At 64.6% G+C, this 20,309-nt stretch overlaps 3 protein-coding genes across 15 annotated transcripts; 2 read left to right on the forward strand and 1 right to left on the reverse strand.

Moving 5' to 3' along the window:
• Window positions 1–142: 142 nt before the first annotated feature.
• LOC306813098 (perilipin-3-like) lies at window positions 143–3,883 on the forward strand. 10 transcript variants are annotated; one of them, XM_079328184.1, is made up of 8 exons: window positions 143–640; window positions 716–911; window positions 1,165–1,247; window positions 1,898–2,084; window positions 2,433–2,593; window positions 2,630–2,833; window positions 2,920–3,033; window positions 3,234–3,883. In XM_079328184.1, the coding sequence occupies exons 1-8, from the start codon at window positions 590–592 to the stop codon at window positions 3,654–3,656; spliced, it is 1,419 nt and encodes a 472-aa protein (XP_079184310.1). In that variant the 5' UTR covers window positions 143–589; the 3' UTR covers window positions 3,657–3,883. The 10 variants fall into 10 exon arrangements, with proteins under 10 accessions (XP_079184310.1, XP_079184312.1, XP_079184314.1 ...); XM_079328186.1 differs by having other exon boundaries at window positions 144–640; window positions 2,433–2,539; window positions 2,594–2,833; window positions 3,234–3,881; XM_079328188.1 differs by having other exon boundaries at window positions 144–640; window positions 2,433–2,539; window positions 3,234–3,881.
• Window positions 3,884–4,122: 239 nt separating this feature from the next.
• On the forward strand, window positions 4,123–7,952 carry LOC306813099 (perilipin-3-like). 3 transcript variants are annotated; one of them, XM_079328192.1, is made up of 8 exons: window positions 4,123–4,249; window positions 5,303–5,363; window positions 5,573–5,768; window positions 6,023–6,105; window positions 6,291–6,738; window positions 6,855–7,045; window positions 7,132–7,254; window positions 7,327–7,952. In XM_079328192.1, exons 2-8 carry the CDS (start codon window positions 5,313–5,315, stop codon window positions 7,669–7,671), a joined length of 1,437 nt encoding a protein of 478 aa, XP_079184318.1. In that variant the 5' UTR covers window positions 4,123–4,249; window positions 5,303–5,312; the 3' UTR covers window positions 7,672–7,952. The 3 variants fall into 3 exon arrangements, with proteins under 3 accessions (XP_079184318.1, XP_079184320.1, XP_079184319.1); XM_079328194.1 differs by having other exon boundaries at window positions 4,145–4,248; window positions 5,306–5,363; XM_079328193.1 differs by lacking the exon at window positions 4,123–4,249 and adding an exon at window positions 4,917–5,003 and having other exon boundaries at window positions 5,306–5,363.
• Window positions 7,953–8,711: 759 nt separating this feature from the next.
• Window positions 8,712–19,155, reverse strand: HDGFL2 (HDGF like 2). Of its 2 annotated transcripts, none has more exons than XM_079328282.1 (16): window positions 18,966–19,154; window positions 16,918–16,994; window positions 16,708–16,846; window positions 13,960–14,124; window positions 13,472–13,588; window positions 13,258–13,329; window positions 12,910–13,051; window positions 12,564–12,639; window positions 12,200–12,485; window positions 11,393–11,487; window positions 10,976–11,046; window positions 10,590–10,660; window positions 10,338–10,439; window positions 10,036–10,249; window positions 9,264–9,387; window positions 8,712–9,094 (listed from the first exon to the last, which is right to left on the reverse strand). In XM_079328282.1, exons 1-16 carry the CDS (start codon window positions 19,035–19,037, stop codon window positions 9,004–9,006), a joined length of 1,914 nt encoding a protein of 637 aa, XP_079184408.1. In that variant the 5' UTR covers window positions 19,038–19,154; the 3' UTR covers window positions 8,712–9,003. The 2 variants fall into 2 exon arrangements, with proteins under 2 accessions (XP_079184408.1, XP_079184409.1); XM_079328283.1 differs by having other exon boundaries at window positions 8,872–9,091; window positions 18,966–19,155.
• Between the last annotated feature and the right edge of the window lie 1,154 nt (window positions 19,156–20,309).

A 20,309-nucleotide genomic window follows, 5' to 3' on the forward strand; every position in this document is an offset into this window, starting at 1 on the left:
GGAGGAGCTGCCGGGGGTCAGGGGAGCTGTTGGGGGGGCTGTCAGGGGTTGTGGGGGCTGCCGAGGGTCAGGAGGGGCTGCAGGGAGTCCGGGGGGGCTGTCGGGGGTTGGGGGGTGCTGTCGGGGGTCAGGGGGGCTGTCGGGGCCAGGCGGGGCTGTCGCCGCTCGGTTTCCTGCGTGGATCCCGGCGCTGCCCCGGCTCAGGTGACGGTGACGGGACGCACGTCCCCAGCGCGGGATTGCGACAGACAAGTCCGGTCTGGCTTCTGCTGAATCACCCAAAAACCCCTCCCTGGCCCCAAAAGGAGGTGTGGGGATCCCGAAGGGGAGAGGGGGATCCAAGACGGGTGGAGGGGACGCAGTGCCCCCGTTTCCTGGCGAGGGAGAAGGGAACCCCATCCCAAAACCCTCGTAACACCCCGTGAGCCCCTCAGAACGCGCCAGCCGCTCCCAGTCGGATCATGAATTGGTGGCTCTCAGCCCTCAGGAAGCAGAGGCTGGGGGTCTCATCCCCCGGGAGGGGTCCCCACCACTCTCACCCACCGTGGCCCCCCAAAATCTCCCTCTTCCCTGTGCAGCCCCCGCCGCCATGTCGGCCGAGAACGCCGCGGTGCCGGCAGAGGCCGAGCAGGAGACGAAGGTAGGGAAGCACGGGGGGTTCAGGGGGGGCTGCGGTGGCTCTGGGGACCCCATCTTATTGTCGTCCGCCCCTCAGAGCGTGGTGAGCCGCGTGGCCAACCTGGCCCTGGTGAGCTGTGCGTGCGGGGCCGTGGCCTCGGCGTACGGGCGCACCAAGGAGAGGCACCCGTGCGTGCGCTCCGTGTGCGCCGCCGCCGAGAAGGGGGTGAAGACTCTGACGGCAGCGGCAGCGAGCGGGGCCCAGCCCCTCCTCACCCGGCTGGAGCCCCAGAGTGAGTGCGGGGCGGGGACGGCACCCCACGGGGATGGGGGACCCCCAAACTGGCTCTCACCGGGGAGCTCTTGTGAGGCAGCAGGAGAGGAATGATCTGGTTTCACATCTCCAGTTTGTATCACCAAGGAATAAAGGGCTGGAGAAGCTGGAGGGGAATCACCTCACAAGTTTTGGGGTACCCCAAACCCTGGCCCTAGCAGAGCTCCTGCAAGGCAGCTGGGTGTTAAACCCACATATTTTCACATCTCCAGTTTCCACTGCCAACAAATTCGCCTGCAAAGGGTTGGACAAGCTGGAGGAGAAGCTGCCCATCCTGCAGCAGCCCCCCGAGAGGGTAATGTCCCCCCGGGGGACACGGGCGGGGCCCAGGGCTGAGCGGGGAGCAGGGACGAGCTGTCTCTGCACTGTCCCTGCACTGTCCCTGCTCTGTCCCTGCACTGTCCCTGCACTGTCCCTGCACTGTCCCTGCACTGTCCCTGCACTGTCCCTGCCTGTCCCTGCCTGTCCCTGCACTGTCCTGCACTGTCCTGCACTGTCCCTGCACTGTCCCTGCACTGTCCCTGCCTGTCCCTGCCTGTCCCTGCACTGTCCTGCACTGTCCCTGCACTGTCCCTGCCTGTCCCTGCCTGTCCCTGCACTGTCCTGCTCTGTCCTGCACTGTCCCTGCACTGTCCCTGCTCTGTCCCTGCACTGTCCCTGCACTGTCCCTGCCTGTCCCTGCCTGTCCCTGCACTGTCCTGCACTGTCCTGCACTGTCCCTGCACTGTCCCTGCACTGTCCCTGCCTGTCCCTGCCTGTCCCTGCACTGTCCTGCTCTGTCCTGCACTGTCCCTGCCTGTCCCTGCTCTGTCCTGCACTGTCCCTGCACTGTCCCTGCCTGTCCCTGCCTGTCCCTGCACTGTCCTGCACTGTCCTGCACTGTCCCTGCACTGTCCCTGCTCTGTCCCTGCCTGTCCCTGACTGTCCTGCACTGTCCCCTCCCAGGTGGTGGCCGGGACCAGGGAGCTGGTGTCGGGCACGGTGAGCGGGGTGGTGGCGAGGACGCGCTCGGCGCTGGGGGCCATGGTGGGCACCCGTGTGGGGCAGCTGCTGGCCACGGGCGTGGGCACCGTGCTGGGCAAATCGGAGCAGCTGCTGGATCGGTACCTCCCCGGGACACAGCAGGAGCTGGGTGAGTGCTCATCATCTCCCAAATCTCGGGGTGCCAAATCCTCCTGGGACCCTCACCCTGCTGCCTTGGCATTGCCTACACGTGGTGCCAGAGCACTGAGGCCACCATGACCCCACCCAGGGGACAGTCCCTCTCTGGAGGACACGGGATGGCACTGGGTGAACTCTCACCTGGAAACCCAAAGGCAAATATAATCTTATGTGCTTGCTGGGGTATTTATAGCTTGGCACTGGGTGATATTAGGCAGAGCTGGCCCCATGTCACAGCTGAGGTGACTGCAGAGGCCACTTGGCTTAGGGTGGCATCTCCACATGATCTGGTGGCCAAGCATCATGTGGGTGCTCACAGTGCCCAGCACAGGATGGCCCAGCCATGCTGCCCTCACCCCTGGGCCCACAGGGGTGGCGGCAGACACGGAGGTGACCACGGGCACAGAGGTGACCAGGGGCACAGAGGTGACCAGGGGCACAGAGGAGACCACAGGCACAGAGGAGACCAGGGGCTCTGAGGTGACCAGGGGCACAGAGGAGACCACAGGCACAGAGGAGACCAGGGGCTCTGAGGTGGCCACAGGCTCTGAGGTGGCCGTGCAGGGGCAGCAGAGGCGGTGGCAGAGCTACTTTGTCCGCGTGGGCTCCCTGTCAGCCAGGCTGCCGCACCGGGCCCTGCGGCGCTCGCTGGGGGACCTGCAGCGGGCACGGCTCCGTGCCCAGCGCCTCCTGGCCCAGCTCCACCACATCATCCGGCTGGTAAGGATGGGGCAGGGACCGTGCCAGCCCCGTGCCGGCCCCAGGTGCCCCCAGGTGTGCTCCCACCTGGCTGAACTTCCCCCCAGATCGAGGAGGGGCAGCGGGGCACGGACGGGCCCTGGCACAGCGCCCGGGAGCACCTGCACGGGCTGTGGCTGGAGTGGAGCCAGCAGGATGAGGTGCCCATGGAGGACAGCGAGGTACGGGGCGGGGGGACCAGGGGGACAGATGGCTCCATCTGGAGAAGGTGGGGACGGCGGCCATTGAGTCCCTCGAGGTGGGGACACGTGGCACGGGGTGACACCTGGAGCAGGGGTGGAACGCAGCCCAGCTGTGGGTCCATCCGGGGGGGTTGGGGTCCGTCACCCCCAGCCCTCGCTGCCTGCTGCCCACCCCGCAGGTGGAGGCTCGGACTCTGGCCATGCTGCAGGGGCTGCTGCACCAGCTCCACACCACCTGCTCCCACCTGGCGGCCGGCGCCCGGGCGTTCCCCAGCAGCGTGCAGGAGACGGCGGGACACGTCCGGCTCGGCGTGGAGGGCGTCCAGGCTTCCCTGGCCAGCGCCCGCTCCTTCCAGGAGCTGTCGGGGCTGGTGCTGGCGCAGAGCAGGGACGCGGTGACGCGGGCGCAGCTGAGCCTGGAGGGGCTGCTGGAGCACGTGGGGCAGCACACGCCCCTGCCCTGGCTCGTGGGACCCTTCGCCCCCGCGCTCGTCGAGTACCCGGAGGATGTCCCCGTGGACATGGCCAAGTGGGAGGGCTGTGTCACCGTGGGGGGGACGCACCGGGTGCCCGCTGCCCCCCAGGTCTGCAGCCAGCACTGAGACATTGAGCTGGGGGAGCCACGACCCCAAATCCCACCGGGGATGAGGTGTGATGGACGTGGTGCCCCAGCGTGGGACCCCAGTGTGGCTGTGGGGATGGTGGCACAAGGAGGACACAGCGTGAGTCTGGGATCCAGGACTGCCCTTAGCCCCAGTAGCACTGGGATTTTGTGTCTTAACAGCTTCAAACCAGTTTAAAGAGGAAGAAAACAACTTTTTTGGCCTTAAAATGACTCAGAGCCTGCAATGCTGTGGCAGAGCCAAGGTGTCGGGCTCGCCGGGGGGCTCTGCACGGGCGGCAGAGCCGGGGGCACCCCGAGGGGCTCAGCGAGGGTGTGGGACAGTGGGACGGGATTCCATGGGGTGCTGGGAGACAGGGTGCCACAAGGTATCAGGACATCTGGACTGTGACCCGCAGCCCGTGTGGCACTGAACTTTGTCCCAGTTGCCACCGTCGAGGGGCTGGGCCCGCCCCGGGGTATCCCCGACGTCACAAGCGCAGCGCGGTCACAGCAGCGACACCGGGCACCCCAGGACCGGCCCTTCTCCTGCCACCGGAACCCACCGGCACCGGTTTGACCAACTCCAGCGGGCCAGGTGTGGGGGAGCAGCGGGACCCCCGTGCTTGGGACCCGCACGAGGGGAGGGGACGCTTGGGAAGGTCGGGGCAGGGTCTGTCCTGGGGGATCGGTGCCAGGGAACCTCAGGGGGAGGAAACCAGTGCCGGTGTGGGTGGGGGTCTCCAGTTCTGGGCTCAGGGTGTCACTGCAGCCACATCCCGGGGAATCGGGTCGGTGTAGAGCGGCTCCGGGGGTGTCCTGTCCCCAGGGGGTGTCCATGCAGCCCAGTCCCGGGGGATCCGGTGCCGGGGAGGGGGTCAGTGCAGCACCGAGCGAGGAACGGGGTCCCGGGGGCTCCGATGCTGACGGGAGACTCGGTGCGGGCGGTTACCGGAGGTTCGCTGCCCTCCCGGTGCCGGGGCTCGCTGCCCCCCTGGTCCCGGGGTTCGCTGCCCTCCCGGTGCCGGGGTTCGCTGCCCCCCTGGTCCCGGGGTTCGCTGCCCCCCTGGTCCCGGGGTTCGCTGCCCCCCTGGTCCCGGGGCTCGCTGCCCCCCTGGTCCCGGGGTTCGCTGCCGCCCTGGTCCCGGGGTTCGCTGTCCTCCCGGTGCCGGGGTTCGCTGCCCCCCGGCCCCGCGCTCCCCGCGGTCGCTGCTCCCGGTCCGCCCCGGGCCGGCCCCGCTGGGCGGCTCCGGTCACATGCGCTCGGGGCGGGCTCCGGGCTATAAAGGGCGGCGGGGCGAGCCCGGAGCCGAACCGAGCGGAGCAGAACCGAGCCCGGCCGCCGGCGGTGAGCACGATACGGAGGTTCGAGTTCCTGGTTCCGATCCCGATTGCGTTGCCGGTTCCGGTTCCGATCCTGATCGCAATCCCGGAACCGAGCGCGATCCCAGTCCCGGTCGCGATCCCGGCCCCAATCCCGCCTGTGATCCCGATCGTGATCCCGGTCCCGGGACCCCCCTGTCCCGGGTTTTTCCAACCGCGTGGGAGTTGCCCCGTTCCGGGGAGGGGTAACTTGGAGTCCTCCCTTTGGGTGGCAGGAGGGGGGTGGGGGCCTGACCCCGCTCACGGTCCCGTCCTGTGCCCCCCCAGCCCCACCATGGCCACCAGCGAGCCCACGCCGGCGCAGCCCAAGGCAGAGGAGCAGCAGGTGAGTGCGGGCAAGGGGGGGGGAATTTGGGGGCGATCCACGGGGTCCCTGCATGGAGACAGGGATCGGGGTTATCCCACCCTCTTACGGGCTTGGAGAGCCGTGGGAGCACCCCAAAACCATCCCCGGAACACACAGCACACCCCATTCCCTGTGAGATTTGGGGGTCTCTCACCCTCACGCTCACGCTGAGCCCTTGTGGACCCCAGAGCATCGGCACACGCGTGGCCAACCTGCCCCTGGTGAGCTCTGCCTACGACATGGTGTCCTCTGCCTACGCCTGCACCAAGGAGAGCCACCCCTACGTGCGCTCCGTGTGCGCCGCCGCCGAGAAGGGGGTGAAGACTCTGACGGCAGCGGCAGCGAGCGGGGCCCAGCCCCTCCTCACCCGGCTGGAGCCCCAGAGTGAGTGCGGGGCGGGGACGGCACCCCACGGGGATGGGGGACCCCCAAACTGGCTCTCACTGGAGAGAGGGAGGATCTAGTTTTGTGTCTCTGGTTTGTATAGCCAAGGAATAAAGGCCTGGAGAAGCTGGAGGAAAAGATGGGGGGCAGCACCCCCTGAATGCTGGGGTGATGGAAAATGGGCCCTAGCAGAGATCCTGGAAGAGCAGGGAAGGCAGCCGGGTGTTAAATCCACCTGTGTTTTACATCTCCAGTTTCCACCGCCAATGAATTCGCCTGCAAAGGGCTGGACAAGCTGGAGGAGAAGCTGCCCATCCTGCAGCAGCCCCCCCAGAAGGTGATGGGAAGGGATGGGATGGGAAGGGAAGGGATGGGATGGGATGGGATGGGATGGGATGGGATGGGATGGGATGGGATGGGATGGGATGGGATGGGATGGGATGGGATGGGATGGGATGGGGTGGGATGGACAGTACACTTGGAGCTCCCCAGTGCTTAACAGAGTTTTGTGTGTCCTCCCAGATCATCTCAGACACCAAACTGCTGGTGACCTCCACAGTGACAGGGGCCAGGGATGTGCTGACCAGCACTGTGGCCGGAGCCAAGGATGCAGTGTCCAACACCGTGGCTGGGGCCAGGGATGCAGTGTCCAACACCGTGGCTGGAGCCAGGGATGCAGTGTCCAGTACTGTGGCTGGGGCCAGGGATGCAGTGTCCAGCACTGTGTCTGGGGCCAAGGGTGCAGTGTCCAGTACTGTGGCCGGAGCCAAGGACGCAGTGACCAGCCGAGTGACCGGTGTGATGGACATGACCAAAGGGGCCGTGCAGGGTGGTGTGGAGCTGACCAGGTCTGCAGTCAGCAGCAGTGTCAGCACCGTGGGCCAGATGGTGGCCAGCGGGGTGGGCTCCGTGCTGGGCAAGTCGGAGGAGCTGGTGGATCATTACTTGCCCATGACGGATGAGGAGCTAGGTGAGCAGCTGATCCCACCCCTCCCCAGAGGGTGGGCAGAGCCTGGCAGGGCAGGAGGGGCTCTGTGGGGTGGTGATGGTGGCGCTGGGACCCCCTGAGCAGCTCCTGTCCCACAGCCAAGCTGGCCACGGCCGTGGAGGGCTTCGAGCCGGAGCAGCAGAGGCAGCAGCAGAGCTACTTCGTGCGCCTGGGCTCCCTGTCCAGCAAGGTGCGGCACCGAGCGCTGCAGCACTCCCTGGGCAAACTGCAGAGCGCCCGCCAGAGCAGCCAGGACCTGCTGGCCCAGCTCCAGCGCACCCTCGACCTGGTAGGACCCAGCCCCGCGCCCCCTGTGCCACCCCAAGGTGTTCCCCGGGGGCCTCCCCACCCAGGCGGGCTGTGCCCCTCTCGCAGGTGGAGCAGCTGAGGCAGGGCGTGGACCAGAGGCTGCAGGGAGGGCAGGAGAAGCTGCAGCAGCTGTGGCTGGAGTGGAGCAAGAAGCAGCCGGGCAGCGGCAAGGAGCAGCTGCCACCGGAGGTAGGAGCAGGGCAGGGGGTCCCGGGGCCAGCCGGGGTGTCCCCCAGCCCTCACCCCCGTGTCCCCCCGCAGGCGGTGGAGTCGGGCGCGCTGACCATGCTGCAGGGCCTGAGCCAGCAGCTGCAGAGCTCCTGCCAGCCCCTGGTGTGCAGCCTGCAGGGCCTCCCCAGCAGCGTGCAGGACACGGCGGGGCAGGTCCGGCACAGCGTGGAGGAGCTGCGGGCGGCGCTGGCCTCGGTCCGCTCCCTGCAGGACGTGAGCGGGCCCGTGCTGGCCCAGGCCCGCGGCCACGCCGCCAGAGCCCGGCAGCTGATGGACGAGCTGGTGGAGCACGTGGCCTTCAACACGCCCCTGACCTGGCTGGTGGGACCCTTCGCCCCCTCGGGCAAGCGCCCGCTGGAGCTGGAGATGGAGTAACAATGCTGGGCTGCCTCCCCCCCTCCCAAAAAATCCTCCTTAGGAGCCTTTGCCAAACCCCCTCCCCCCAGCCCTCCTCGCCCCCAACCCTGTGCCTGCCTCTGTGGGGACCCTCCTGCCTGTCCCAGCTCTGCCCCTTGTCCCCCTGCTGGGGACATGCAGTTTCGTGCCTTGGCTGCCCCAAGTGCCTGTTGAGGGTCCCCCGTGCCCTCGGTGCCTTCAAGCTCCTCAGCCTTGTAGGGTTAAAACAGCACAAGAAATAAACTCTGGTTAGTTTTGCACTGCATTGAGGTTTCTTTTGGGGGTGGGGGGGGGGAGGAACTGGGCTCTGGAGGAAAAACCCCCTCCCCAAGACATTGGGACTCCATGTCCTGAGGCCCCACTCCCCAGACAGCCCCCCCAGCCAGGGGTGGGATGAGAGGACCTGGCAGTGGGATCAGGAGTGGGGTCCTGGAGGGGGCCCCACTTCGAGCAGTCGGGCAAGAGACACTCGGGTTGTTTTGGGCTTTATTTGGGTCTTGTTTTTGCAGTGAATGTGAAATCAGGCCTGGAAAAACAAAAAATGAAATGTCCCCAGGGCAGAGTTACTGCAGGGGGGTCGGGGCAGCCCCCCGGGGTCGGGACACAAAGAGGAGGCGGCGCCGGGAGGAGCCGGGAATTCTTTATTGGACACGGACAAAAGCTCGGGGGTGTTGCAAAAGAGCAGGGACCAACACGGAGCTGCTGCCCTGCACGGGCAGGAGGTGCCAGGGTCAGTCCTGTCCCCCTGGCACAGATGGGGCAGAACACACCCTTTCCACCCTGGTTTTACCCCAGGAAGTTGGAGCCCAGCCCTGAGGCAGAGGGATCCGGCTCCAGCAGCTGCCTCTGGATGGAGAGAGGATCATGATGGTGGGGAAAAGGGTTTGGAGCAGCCCTGAGTGCCTGATCCTGGCCACAGGGAATTTGGGGACCCGTGGGGTGTTTTCCAGCCCTGACCCTGGGCACGGGGTTAAGTTCCTCCCCTCGTCCCAGCCTCAACAAAGAGACACTGGGGTTCCTTCTGTTTTTCATTAGAAAACCCTTTATATTCATTTCATGTCGATTGAAATCACAAGAAATTAGGTAGGAGGGGAAAAAAAACAAAACAAAAAAAAAATTAAAAACAAAGGGGGGAGGACAAATACAGACACCAGCAGAGCCCCCCCGCGGGCGGTGCCTCCGCAGGGACGGGACACGGGACAAGACCAAGGACATCGGTGGGACTTAGTGAAGTGACTCAGGCAGGGGGAGGCAGAGGCTGCTCTCCCTCTACAGCCTCTCCTCCTCCTCCTGCAGGTGGGAGCTGCTTCCTCAGCTCTCCTCCTCCTCCTCCTCCTCCTCCGCAGCCTCCGACTCGCCGCGAGCGCGCTCCAGCCCGGCCTTGGGATAGTCCTGGACGCTGCTGGGGGAGAGCAGGGGCAGGGAGAGCTCAGCCCCTGCTCCTCTGCCTCCCCCGGGCCCTCTCCCACATCCCAGCTCCTTCCCAAGCTGGCAGAACCCTTTCAGAACACACAGGAGTCCCCAAGCCACCCGTGCAGAGCCCTGCAGCCCCAGCCCTGCCCCACACTCACTTGTTGTGGGGCTCCTCTGTGGACGCCTCCAGCTCCCCAGCTCCTGGCCCTTGGCTCTTGTCCTTCTCCTCTGTGCCCTCTGACTTTTGGGACAGGGATTCACCATTCACAGGACCTGACAGGTCTGACGGGAAGAGAAAGAGGCTCAGGCTCTTGGATCCCCTCATCCATCCTGACCCTCGTGGGCTGAGGATCTGTGGCCACTGGTTGTTCCTGGATGTGCAGCCGAGTCTGAGGCGACCCCAGGACTGGCCTGACCCCCACAGCTGCAAGAACGATCCCAAAACCTCCATCCCCCATCCCAGAAGCACCATGAGGGTGGATCTTCCCTGTCAGTTCCTCTGGGAAGGCTCTTGCAGCATTACCAGGACGCCCCAGGCAGAGACCTGGATTTGAGGGTGGAAGATCCCGGTCACCACTCCCTGTGCAAGAGCCTGAACCAGCGTTCAATGACATCTCCACATTCCTTCATGCCTGGACCAGAGCTCAGGCTGGCAGGGAGGAGCTTTCCTGGCCCCAAAACCAGCGTGGCGGCCCCCAGAGCCTGGGTGTGGGGCTCGAGTTTGCCCTCTGCCCTCACTGCATTCCCATCCAGCCCCTTCCCACTCCTGGCACTCCAGCAAAGCAGGACCTGGAGGTGCTGATCCCTCCAGCAGGAGGCCAGCAGGCACCTCCCCATGTCCCATGTCCCCAGCAGGATGGGGCATGTCCCAGGGAGGGGATTATAACCTGCCCAGACAGGGAATGCTCCAGGGGTGTTCAGGAACGTTACCAGCATTTGTCTCCTCTTCCCCCTTCTCATTCCGTGTCTCTGCTCCCGACAGCTTCTCCTGGCCCTTCTCTGCCTCCCCCTTGTCCTTCTCAGGCCCAGCTTTGTTGGCTTTCTGGATGGATTCCATCTTTGGTCCCAGAACACGCGACTTCAAGCGGGTGTAGACTTCAGCTGCTTTTTCCATCACGTCCTTGTTGGCTTTGTAGCGACGGATCTGCCCCGGGGAGCAGGAGCAGGGAGCCCTCAGAGCTGGGGCCAGGCAGGCTCCTGCTGCCCCAGGCAGGGCTCAGCCCCAGCTCTACCTTCTTGAGCGTAGCCACCACATCCGTGTGCTTCTGGAGGATGTGGGAGGTGACCTGGAGCGTGCCCAGCTCCTCCAGCGCGTTCAGACACCGCTTGATGTCCTGCACGGAGGGCACTGGGATCAGGAGCTGCCCTGGGCCACCTGGGGGCTCCCAGCACCCCCAAAGGGAGGAGGAGCAGCACTCCCAGGTACCACAGCAGGCAAGCATGAGCAGGGATGTCCCAGGCCAGGCCAGGCTGTCTGCACTCACCGGGTTATCCACCTTCAGCGCAAACTTGATCTCGCTGTGAAGTTTCTGGAGTTTCTCTTCCACTGTGGGCTCTGGAGCAGGAAGAGAGACACAGACTGAGATGTCAGAGCCCAGGATCTGCTCTGGTGCCTGGGATCACTCCCAGGCAGGGGTTGTGTCCTGCATTTCCAAAGCTGAGCACAGCCCCGGGAATGTCTCTGGAGAGGATGGGCTGGGGTGTGCCAAGATAGGGAGGAGATGCCAGGGAGGTTATCCTGGGATCACAGCTGGGAAAAGTCCTGGCACAACCTCACTGATCCCTCCCTGTCCCAGGGATGGGGGAGCCAACCCTGGAGCCCTCCCCTCTGTCTCCTCCCCTCTGTGAGGGGAAGCAGTGGCTCCCTCACCCTTTTTCTTCTCCATCCTTTTTTCGGGGATCGGGTCGGATTTCTTCCGGCCTCGTTCCACCTTCAGAGCTCTGTGGGAAAGGAAGGTAAAAGGGAAGATGGTTGTGGTGAACCCCCTGCTCACCACTGGGCTAACAAGGGGGATAGCACTGGCTGGAGTATCCAAGACCTCCACACCCTGGGCACAACTCCCCTGTGCCTTACAATAAAGAAAACACCACAGAATCTCATCCTGGTAACCCCCAGCAGCTCCTCCAGCCCCTTCAGCTCAGGAGGAGGGGGGAGCAAGCCCAGCCCCTCTGCAGGTGCTGCAGCCCCACGAGCCCCATCCCCACCCCAGGGTGCTGGGGCTGGAGCTGTGCAGGAACAGCCCCACTGCCAGGAGCAAAGGGAGGAGGGAGATGTGCAGATGCTGACTTGTTCCGTGGCTTCTCCTCTGCTCGGCCCCTCTTCTCCTTCTGATTTGGTTTCCTTGACAACTCCGAGGGCTGTTTCTTCACAGGCTTCTTTACCTTGGAGGAGAGAACAATGCAGGGAGAGAGTGGCAGGGCCCTCCCTGCTGCAGCACAGACAGAGCCATGGCCATGCCACAACAGCACCCACAGCCACCCCACAGCCATCCCCAGGGCCCAGGGGCACCCAGGCACCCCACAGCAGAGCACATGGTACCCCATGGGACACGATCACCCCACAGTCACCCCATTGCCATGGCACAGCATCACCCCATGGCACAGCATCACCCCATGACACAGCATCACCCCATGACACAGCATCACCCCATGGCACAGTTACCCTACATGCTCCCAAAAGCTCCAGGGTGTTGGTGGAGCAAAACCTGTTACTGTGGTGGAAGAGCATTGTGGAGATTATGGGATGGTTTGGGTTGGACGGGAACATAAAGCACATCCCATCCCATGGCAGGAACACCTTCCACTGTCCCAGGTGCTCCAAGCCCTGTCCAGCCTGGCCCTGGACACTCCCAGGGATGGAGCAGCCACAGCTGTTCTGGGCACCCTGTGCCAGATGTGAGGCCCACAGCTGGATGAGGCATCCTGGGCCAGGTGAAGAGGCGTGGATTTGCCACGGACACAACCCTTGCCAACCCTGTGGGCAGCTGCAGAGTAACCCAAGGCCAGGAGAGCAGGTCCCTGCCACTCCCTGATGGCCTGACAGGGGCTCACAGCTTCTCCAGGCACCCCCAGCCCCCCACAGCTGTGCTCTCACCTCCTTCTCCTGCTCCAGCTCCGAGTCCGAGGAGGACGCAGCCTTGGCCCGGCCCCTCCGGCCCTTTCTGGCCGTGTCATCGTCGGCGCTGCTGTCCGAGCCCGAGTGTCCCTCCTCGCCCTTCTCCGCCTTCTCCTTCCTCTTCTCCTTCTCCTCCTTCTCCTGCTCCCGCAGCCGCCGGATCTCCTCCTCCTGCTCCCTCTTCCTCTTCTCCTCCAGCTCCCGCCGCCGCTCCTCGTCCCGCCTCTTCCACTCGCTGATGCGATCCACCTCGCTGTCGCTGTCGCTGCAGGACAGCCACTCCTGTCACACCCTGTGTCACCCCAGCCCGGCCCAGGGGTGACAATGGGCCAGCCACGCTCACCTGTCACTGCTGGAGCTGCTGGGGACACGCTCTGGTTTGGGTTTCCTGCCCCGGGGCTTGGGAGGGGGTTTCTCAGCTGCAAGACAACAGGGATTGTTCAGCAGGAGCCCTGGAGCTCCCTCTGTAAAACAGCCCCGAGCTGCAGAGGGGTCCTGGAATGTTCCCAGAATTTGGGATAGGACCCCAGAACTTGGGAATGCCTGAGATTGCACACTCTCATCCGGAGGAGCAGAGACAGGGACAGGGGCAGGGGCAGGGAAAGGGACAGGGACAGGAGCAGAAGCAGGGACAGGTGCAGGGACAGGGACAGGGACAGGGACAAAGGCAGCAGCAGCCCCGGGGGTACCTGGCTTGCGGCCCCGTGGTGCTTTTTTCACCGACACATCCGAGTCCGAGTCTGAGTCCGACTTGGTCATGTCCACGTTGGCATTGCCCATGTCCAAATCTGAGTCCACTTTGGAGTCAGAGTCAGAGCCAGACTCCATTTTCTGCAGGCAGAGAGCAGGGCTGGGATGGAGGGTGGCTGTGGGGTGGCACTGCCCCAATCCCAGCCATACCCCAAAGCCTGTGATGATCCTGGACCCCAGCAGGTCACCAAGAGATCAGCGAGGTCCCTCCAGGACACAGCCCTGTCACCCCCAGCTCTCCCAGACCCGACTCTTCTCCAGCCTCCCTCAGATTAGGGGCTCTTTACCTTCTTCTTCCTCCCTGCTGCTGGCATTCTCCGTGGGGCCCGGGCCACTGGCTTCTTCTCAGGAGTGAAATCCTTAAGGAAAACAGAAATATGAGAGAATGTGGAATGCTGTCATCACAGTGTCAAAGCCAGCCAGGGTCTCTCCAGCCTCTGCCCCACTCCCACAGGGATGTTCTCCCCTCCACCCTGCCAGTGTATCCCCAAATCCTCTCACCTGATCACTGTTTTTTTCTGACTCAGAAGACGTTTCTGAGTTCTCCTCCTCTGTGACAGAGGGGCTGCCCTGATCCAAGTCACTGGAGGATTTCCGAGGCCGTTTTGTCACAGGCATCTGCCAAAGGAGAGGTGAAAAGATGAGAGAAGCCCACTGCTTCTCCACCCGCCATGGAAAGCAAATATTTCCTGGGAAGGGCTTTCTCCAACTCTTCCTAACCAGCCCTGCAAGAGCTGCACTCAGATCCGCAGCTCTGGATCTTCCTCCAGGCTCCAAACCCCACCAGGACTCGCCATCCCACCACCCCACAGGCATCAGGAGAGAGCTGTGAGACCCCCCAAAACCAGCTGAGCCCCATTTCCCACTGCAGAATCCAGAGGGAGTTGGTTTCTCCACCCCCTCCTGCTGAGGTGGCTTCAGGGAAAGCTCCGTGATGCAGCCACAGCATCCCCTGGCCGGGCCACCCTCCCGTCCCCAGCCCCACTCACTTTCATGGCCAAGGGTTTCCTCTTGAGGGCGCTGTGGTCGCTGCCTCGCTCCGAGTCCTCGTCGCTGTCCGCCCTCCCCGCGGCCGCCTCGCCCTCCTCGTCCCCGCCCTCGCTCCCCGCCATGGGGTCGTTCTCGGGGACGTCGCTGTCGGAGGAGCTCGCGGGCTACAGGGAGGACAGAGGGGTTAGGGGGGTCTGTGGGGCATTTGTGGGGCAGGAGAGGGGGGAGAGAGGGCAGAGCTGGGTGTGCAGAGCAGGGCAGGGCAGGGCAGGGCAGCCTCCCCTCCCTTCCCTCCCAGCACGGATCCCTGCGGACACCAGCGGCCCTTCCCAGAGCCCCTCACACAGTGACACATTCCTGGGGTGCTGCTGCCTGGCTGCCCTCTGCCCCCCATCCCCACACCCTGCCAGAATCCCCGAGCAGCCTGGAGCCCAACAGAGCCCAGCAGAGCCCAACAGAGCCCAGCAGAACCCAGCAGAGCCCAGGAGAACCCAGCAGAGCCCAGCAGAGCCCAGCAGAGCCCAGCAGAACCCAGCAGAGCCCAGCAGAACCCAGCAGAGCCCAGGAGAACCCAGCAGAGCCCAGCAGAACCCAGCAGAGCCCAGCAGAGCCCAGCAGAACCCAGCAGAGCCCAGCAGAGCCCAGCAGAGCCCAGGAGAACCCAGCAGAGCCCAGCAGAGCCCAGCAGAGCCCAGCAGAACCCAGCAGAGTCCAGCAGAGTCCAGCAGAACCCAGCAGAGCCCAGCAGAGCCCAGCAGAGCCCAGGAGAACCCAGCAGACCCAGCAGAACCCAGCAGAACCCAACAGAACCCAACAGAACCCAGAAGAACCCAGCAGAGCCCAGCAGAGCCCAGCAGTACCCAGCAGAGCCCAGCAGAGCCCAGCAGAACCCAGGAGAACCCAGGAGAACCCAGCAGAGCCCAGCAGAGCCCAGAAGAACCCAGCAGAGCCCAGCAGACCCCAGCAGAACCCAGGAGAACCCAGCAGAGCCCAGCAGAGCCCAGCAGACCCCAGCAGAGCCCAGCAGAGCCCAGCAGTGCCCAGCACAGCCCAGGAGAACCCAGCACAGACCAGCACAGCCCAGCTGAGCCCAGCAGAGCCCAGCAGAACCCAGCAGAGCCCAGCAGAACCCAGCAGAACCCAGCACAGACCAGCAGAACCCAGCAGAGCCCAGCAGAACCCAGCAGAACCCAGCAGAGCCCAGCACAGACCAGCAGAACCCAGCAGAGCCCAGCAGAACCCAGCAGAACCCAGCAGAGCCCAGCAGAGCCCAGCAGAACCCAGCAGAGCCCAGCAGAACCCAGGAGAACCCAGCAGAGCCCAGCAGAGCCCAGCAGAGCCCAGCAGTACCCAGCAGAGTCCAGTACAGCCCAGAAGAGCCCAGCAGAGCCCAGCAGAGCCCAGCAGAGCCCAAAAGAACCCAGCAGAGTCCAGCAGAGCCCAGCACAGCCCAGCAGAGCCCAGCAGAGTCCAGCAGAGCCCAGCACAGCCCAGCAGAGCCCAGCAGAGCCCAGCACAGCCCAGCCCTCCTGTGCCCTGACGGCGCCAGACAAGCCACGCTGGAGGCTGGTTCAGCCTCTCCTGCTGCCTCCACTTGGCTCTTCCTGTCCTCTTCACACAAAAGCTCCACATAAGGAGTCCAGGTGGCCACTGTGCTCTTCCCAGGTGGGATCTCCTGTGTCCTGCTCCCTGAAGGTCTCCTTGTTTCTCACACAGGGACATCACACCCCAGCTCATCTTCTGGGCTGCTGCTCAGTGTGTGGCAGTGCTGACATTCCCAGAGCCAGGTTCTTCCAGCTGCTGCAAAGCCTCTCCTCACCCCTGGCTGTTCCTGCTCCACAAAGGTCTCAAAGCCAAGGGAACTTCAGTGTCTTCTGCTGCTCCTTTTGGCCACAGCACATAGTGGTTGTTGGTGAACCATCAGCCTCGCTGGGTCCCTCATCCCTGATGGAGTTTCCAGAGGATTCCTGGCCATGGCAGGTGCTGCCTCCCTCACCACAGCAATCTCCAGGTTTTCAAGCACCTCCACAACCTCACCTCACCCTACACCCACAGTTTTGGGTGGATCAGTTCCCAACCCCTGTCCCTCAAATCACATCTTCACTCCTACCCGACCATGAGGCCTGGGGGGCTCATTCCCTGCACGTGCTGAGCTCCAGGGACCACCTGGACCTTGCTGCCCATCCTGCAAACCTTCCTCTGCCTCTTCAGCCCCACTGCCTACGAAGCCAACGCCTCCTGTGATGATCTTTACAGAACAAACTGGATCCCAATTATGGTCATGAGATGCCCTCAGAATACAAAGAGCTGTTCCCTAGCCTGGCCTGCTCCAAGTCCTGCTGCAGGGCTCAGGAACAGATGGAGAAGGGGACTTCCCAACAGTCCACAAGCAGAAGCAGGAGCCAGGGATGAGCAAGCCTCAAGTTCTTGCTCAGACAACAAAATCTCCAGGATTTTGGGCAAGCAGCACAAAGCACGACCCCGGTTCCACCACGACAACGGGGCAGAATCAACTTCCTCCAGAGCAAGTGGGAACTTCCAGCGCTCCTGGAAGCCCGAGGGAAAGCCCTCCATGGAGGAAGATGAGGAGAGCAGACTCCCTGAGGAAGGGAGAGGGCAGGGAAGGAGAGGGGAGCTAATTCCACCCCAAGGAAGGCAAGCTGGAAGCTGGAAGCAATGGGCACAGCAGCGAGGAGAAGCAGAGACAGGAGGGCAGCGGCCCCACGCCCTGCCCAGCCCACACTCACCGCAGGGGCACTGTAACTGGCGTGGGGGTTGTTCTGGATTTCCCACAAGCCTTCATTGAAGCCTTTTCTCTTGTTTGGTTTGCCGTATTTGTCTTTGTATTTTTCGTAAGGGAACAGATCCTTAGGGCCCAAGAAGGCGCTGGAGAGAGACAAAGCAGAGGTGAGGCCGGGGCGGAGGCAGCGCCCGGGGGGGAGCGAGGCAGCGCTTACGTCTCGTGGGTGCCGAAGAAGAAGATGGGGTACTTGTTCGGGGGGGGCTTCACGGCGCCGTCCGCGATGTCATCGATCTGAAAGGAAACCCAAAGCAGCAGGAGGTCAGAGACAGCGGTGACACGTCCTCAGCCCCGGCAGGCCCTGCAGCCAAGCGCGGCGGGAAAGCCCCGGCTCCGGGTCCCTGCGGGATCTCTGCCAGAGCAACGGGCAGGATCCGGCACCGAGGTCTTGTGGGCAGCGTGGGCCTGGTGCTGCTCGCCCGGGATCCACGGCCGGAGCCCGGCAGCGCGGCCGGGGGGCGACGGACGAGTGGCCGCGGCGTCCGCAGGACGGCCCCGCCGCCGGCCGGACACCCCGGCCATCTTCTGTGCTCTGGCGGGCAGGGGAGCCAGGGAGGTCTTCGGGGCGGGGGGACCCTTCCCCACAAAGCAAGCGAGCTAAAGCAGAGGGGCTGTCCTGGCAGCAGCGGCAGTCCCGGTCTCACGGCGAGGTGCAGCCAAGCGGCGTCAGCTCCGGCCCCCGGAGCTCCCCGGTCCCACAGGGTCCCACAGGGTCCCACAGGGTCCCACAGGGTTCCACAAGGTCCCACAGGGTCCCACAGGGTTCTGCCTGCCAGTCTCGTCCCGTCCAGGGGCAGTGCATGAGGCTGCCACACCCTCAGCTGCTCCGGGGACCCCGCAGAGCCCCCACGCACCCCCCAGTGAGCACACCCCAAAGCAGATCCCACTCTCCAGCACTGGCGTGACGCTGTCACCCGGCCATGGCACCAGCTGTCCCCCTCCCCAAACACTCCAGCACCCCAAATAACCCCCCAAAGAGCAGCAGCACCCGCTGACCCCGCACCGTGAGCGCTCACACCCATGTCACACCCTCACTGTCCCCAACAAGGGACAGAACCCCACAGTGCAGGATCCCCACCCCAGGGCAGGATCCCGCCCCACAGTGCAGGATCCCACCCCAGGGCAGGATCCCGCCCCACAGTGCAGGATCCCCACCCCAGGGCAGGATCCCACCCCAGGTCAGGATCCCACCCCACAGTGCAGGATCCCACCCCACAGTGCAGTATCCCACCCCAGGGCAGGATCCCACCCCAGTGCAGTATCCCACCCCAGGGCAGGATCCCACCCCACAGTGCAGGATCCCACCCCACAGTGCAGGATCCCACCCCAGGGCAGGATCCCGCCCCAGGGCAGGATCCCACCCCACAGTGCAGGATCCCACCCCAGGGCAGGATCCCACCCCAGGGCAGGATCCCACCCCAGGGCAGGATCCCACCCCAGTGCAGGATCGCACCCCAGGGCAGGATCCCACCCCACAGTGCAGGATCCCACCCCAGGGCAGGACCCTGTCTCAGTACCGAGCTGCCATACGGGATCTCTGAGCCAGTGCTGGGCCCTCATCCCAGTACAGCCGCTGGTATGGGGTCCCCCATTCCGGTACAGGACACCCCATTCCAGTGCTGGGTCCCCCTCCCAGTACAGGTGCTGGAATGGGACCTCCCATCCCAGAATGGGACACCCCGCACCGGTACCGGGCCCCATCCCAGTACAGGACATTCCAGCCCAGTCCGGCTGCTGGGATGTGACCCAGATCCCAGCCTGAGTGCAGGGACAGGTCCCTCCTGTCACCACCGGTTCACATTCCATGAGAGATGGCGATACGTGTCCCCCATCCGTACCGGGTCCCCATCCCGGTACCGACCCTCCCATCCCGGTACAGGCACCGTTACAGCACGTCCACCCCGGTACTAGCTCCCGGTCCCGGTACAGGAGGTCCCGTCCCGGTACGGGTCCCGTTATGGCATCTCCATCCCGTTACGGGTCCCCACGCCGGTACCGTGCCCCATCCCGGTACGGGATCCCCATCCCGGTACAGGTACCGTTATGGCACCTCCATCCCGGCAGGGCCTCCGCCCCGGGGACAGGGGTCGGTGCGCGTCCCCATCCCGTCTCCAGCCCCCCCTCCCGATCCCGCCCCCATCCCGCTCCGGGACCCCCGCCCCCCTCCCGCTCCGTCCCCCCGCGGCGCGGCCCCCGCGCTCTCACCCGGGCCGGCCAGTGCGGGTAGCCCTTCATCTTGGCGAAGACGAGGTCCCCGGGTTTGAAGCTGTGTGGCATGGCGGCACCGGGGGGGCGCGGGGGGGGCACCGGGCGCGGGCAGGCCCAGCCCAGGCCGCGGCAGCACCGGGCAGGCGGCGGGGGCGGCCCGCACCGCACGGCACGCAGGATGTCCCGCCCCCGGGCGCCACCGCGCCGCCCGTTGGCTCCGCCGCGCGTCGCTCAGCTTGGCCGACCAATAGGAGAGAGACGGTGGCGCGGCGGGATAACGGGATTGGAGCGCGCCGCCGGAGGCGCCGAAGCGGGGGGCGCTGAGGGGCGGGGCCTGAGGGGCGGGGGGGGGACGGGGATGAGGACAAGGAGCGGGGGGTGGGACCTGAGGGGACACAAGGACTGAGGGGACACGGGATTGAGGGACTGGGACATGAGGGGACGCGGGGATTGAGGGACTGGGACATGAGGGGACACGGGGATTGAGGGGACACAAGGGTTGGGGGTCACAGGATTGAGGGGACACAAGGATTGAGGATCTGGGTCATGAGGGGGGACGCGGCTGTGGGGCCGTCAGGGCTGAGGGGGGACGGGGCTGCGGGCACAGGGTCAGGGCCATGGATGGGCCAAACTCCGATCCTGCCCCAGGCACTGCCCCATCTCCCAGCCCGGGATGCGGCTCCCGGCTGAATTCCTCCCCTGGCGCATCCCGGGGCTCCAGACTCCTCCTGGCCCGGGGAGGGTGGTGGGTGCACATGTCCCTGACCAGGACAGGCCACCGGGACAGTCACTGGGGCCACACGGGGGGAATCCGACCCACAGGCTTCCAAACTTGGGCTCAGCCCAGCTGAGCTGCAGCCAACGCTGTGCAGCTGCATTGGGGTTTGGCCCGGTTTAACCCAAACCGGTTTCTCTGCAAGGTCACGGAAAGGGAAACAATCCCAGTGCCCGGTGAGAGCCAGGCAGAGCAAACCCAAATCACATTTGGGGGAAATGATTCCCAGGGGTGTGGGAGTGGGGAGGTGTGTGAGAGGGGAAATCCCGCTGCAGGGAACTGGTGAAGGCGCTGTTGGGAGTGTTCCCTGTCACACTGAGAGACACCTCGCTCCTGCCAGGCTGTGCCACGTCCCTGCTGTGCCTTGGCCTTGCCATGTCCCATCCGTGCTGCATCCTGACCGTGCCATGTCCCATCCGTGCTGCATCCTGACCGTGCCATATCCACTCTGTGCTAAATTCTGGGTTTGCCTATCCCATCCATGCTGCATCCTGACCGTGCCATGTCCCATCCGTGCTGCATCCTGACCGTGCCATATCCATTCTGTGCTAAATTCTGGGTTTGCG

This window comes from Erithacus rubecula (genome assembly GCF_903797595.1).
Source record: "Erithacus rubecula genome assembly, chromosome: 28".
Classification (NCBI taxonomy): Eukaryota; Metazoa; Chordata; class Aves; order Passeriformes; family Muscicapidae; genus Erithacus; species Erithacus rubecula.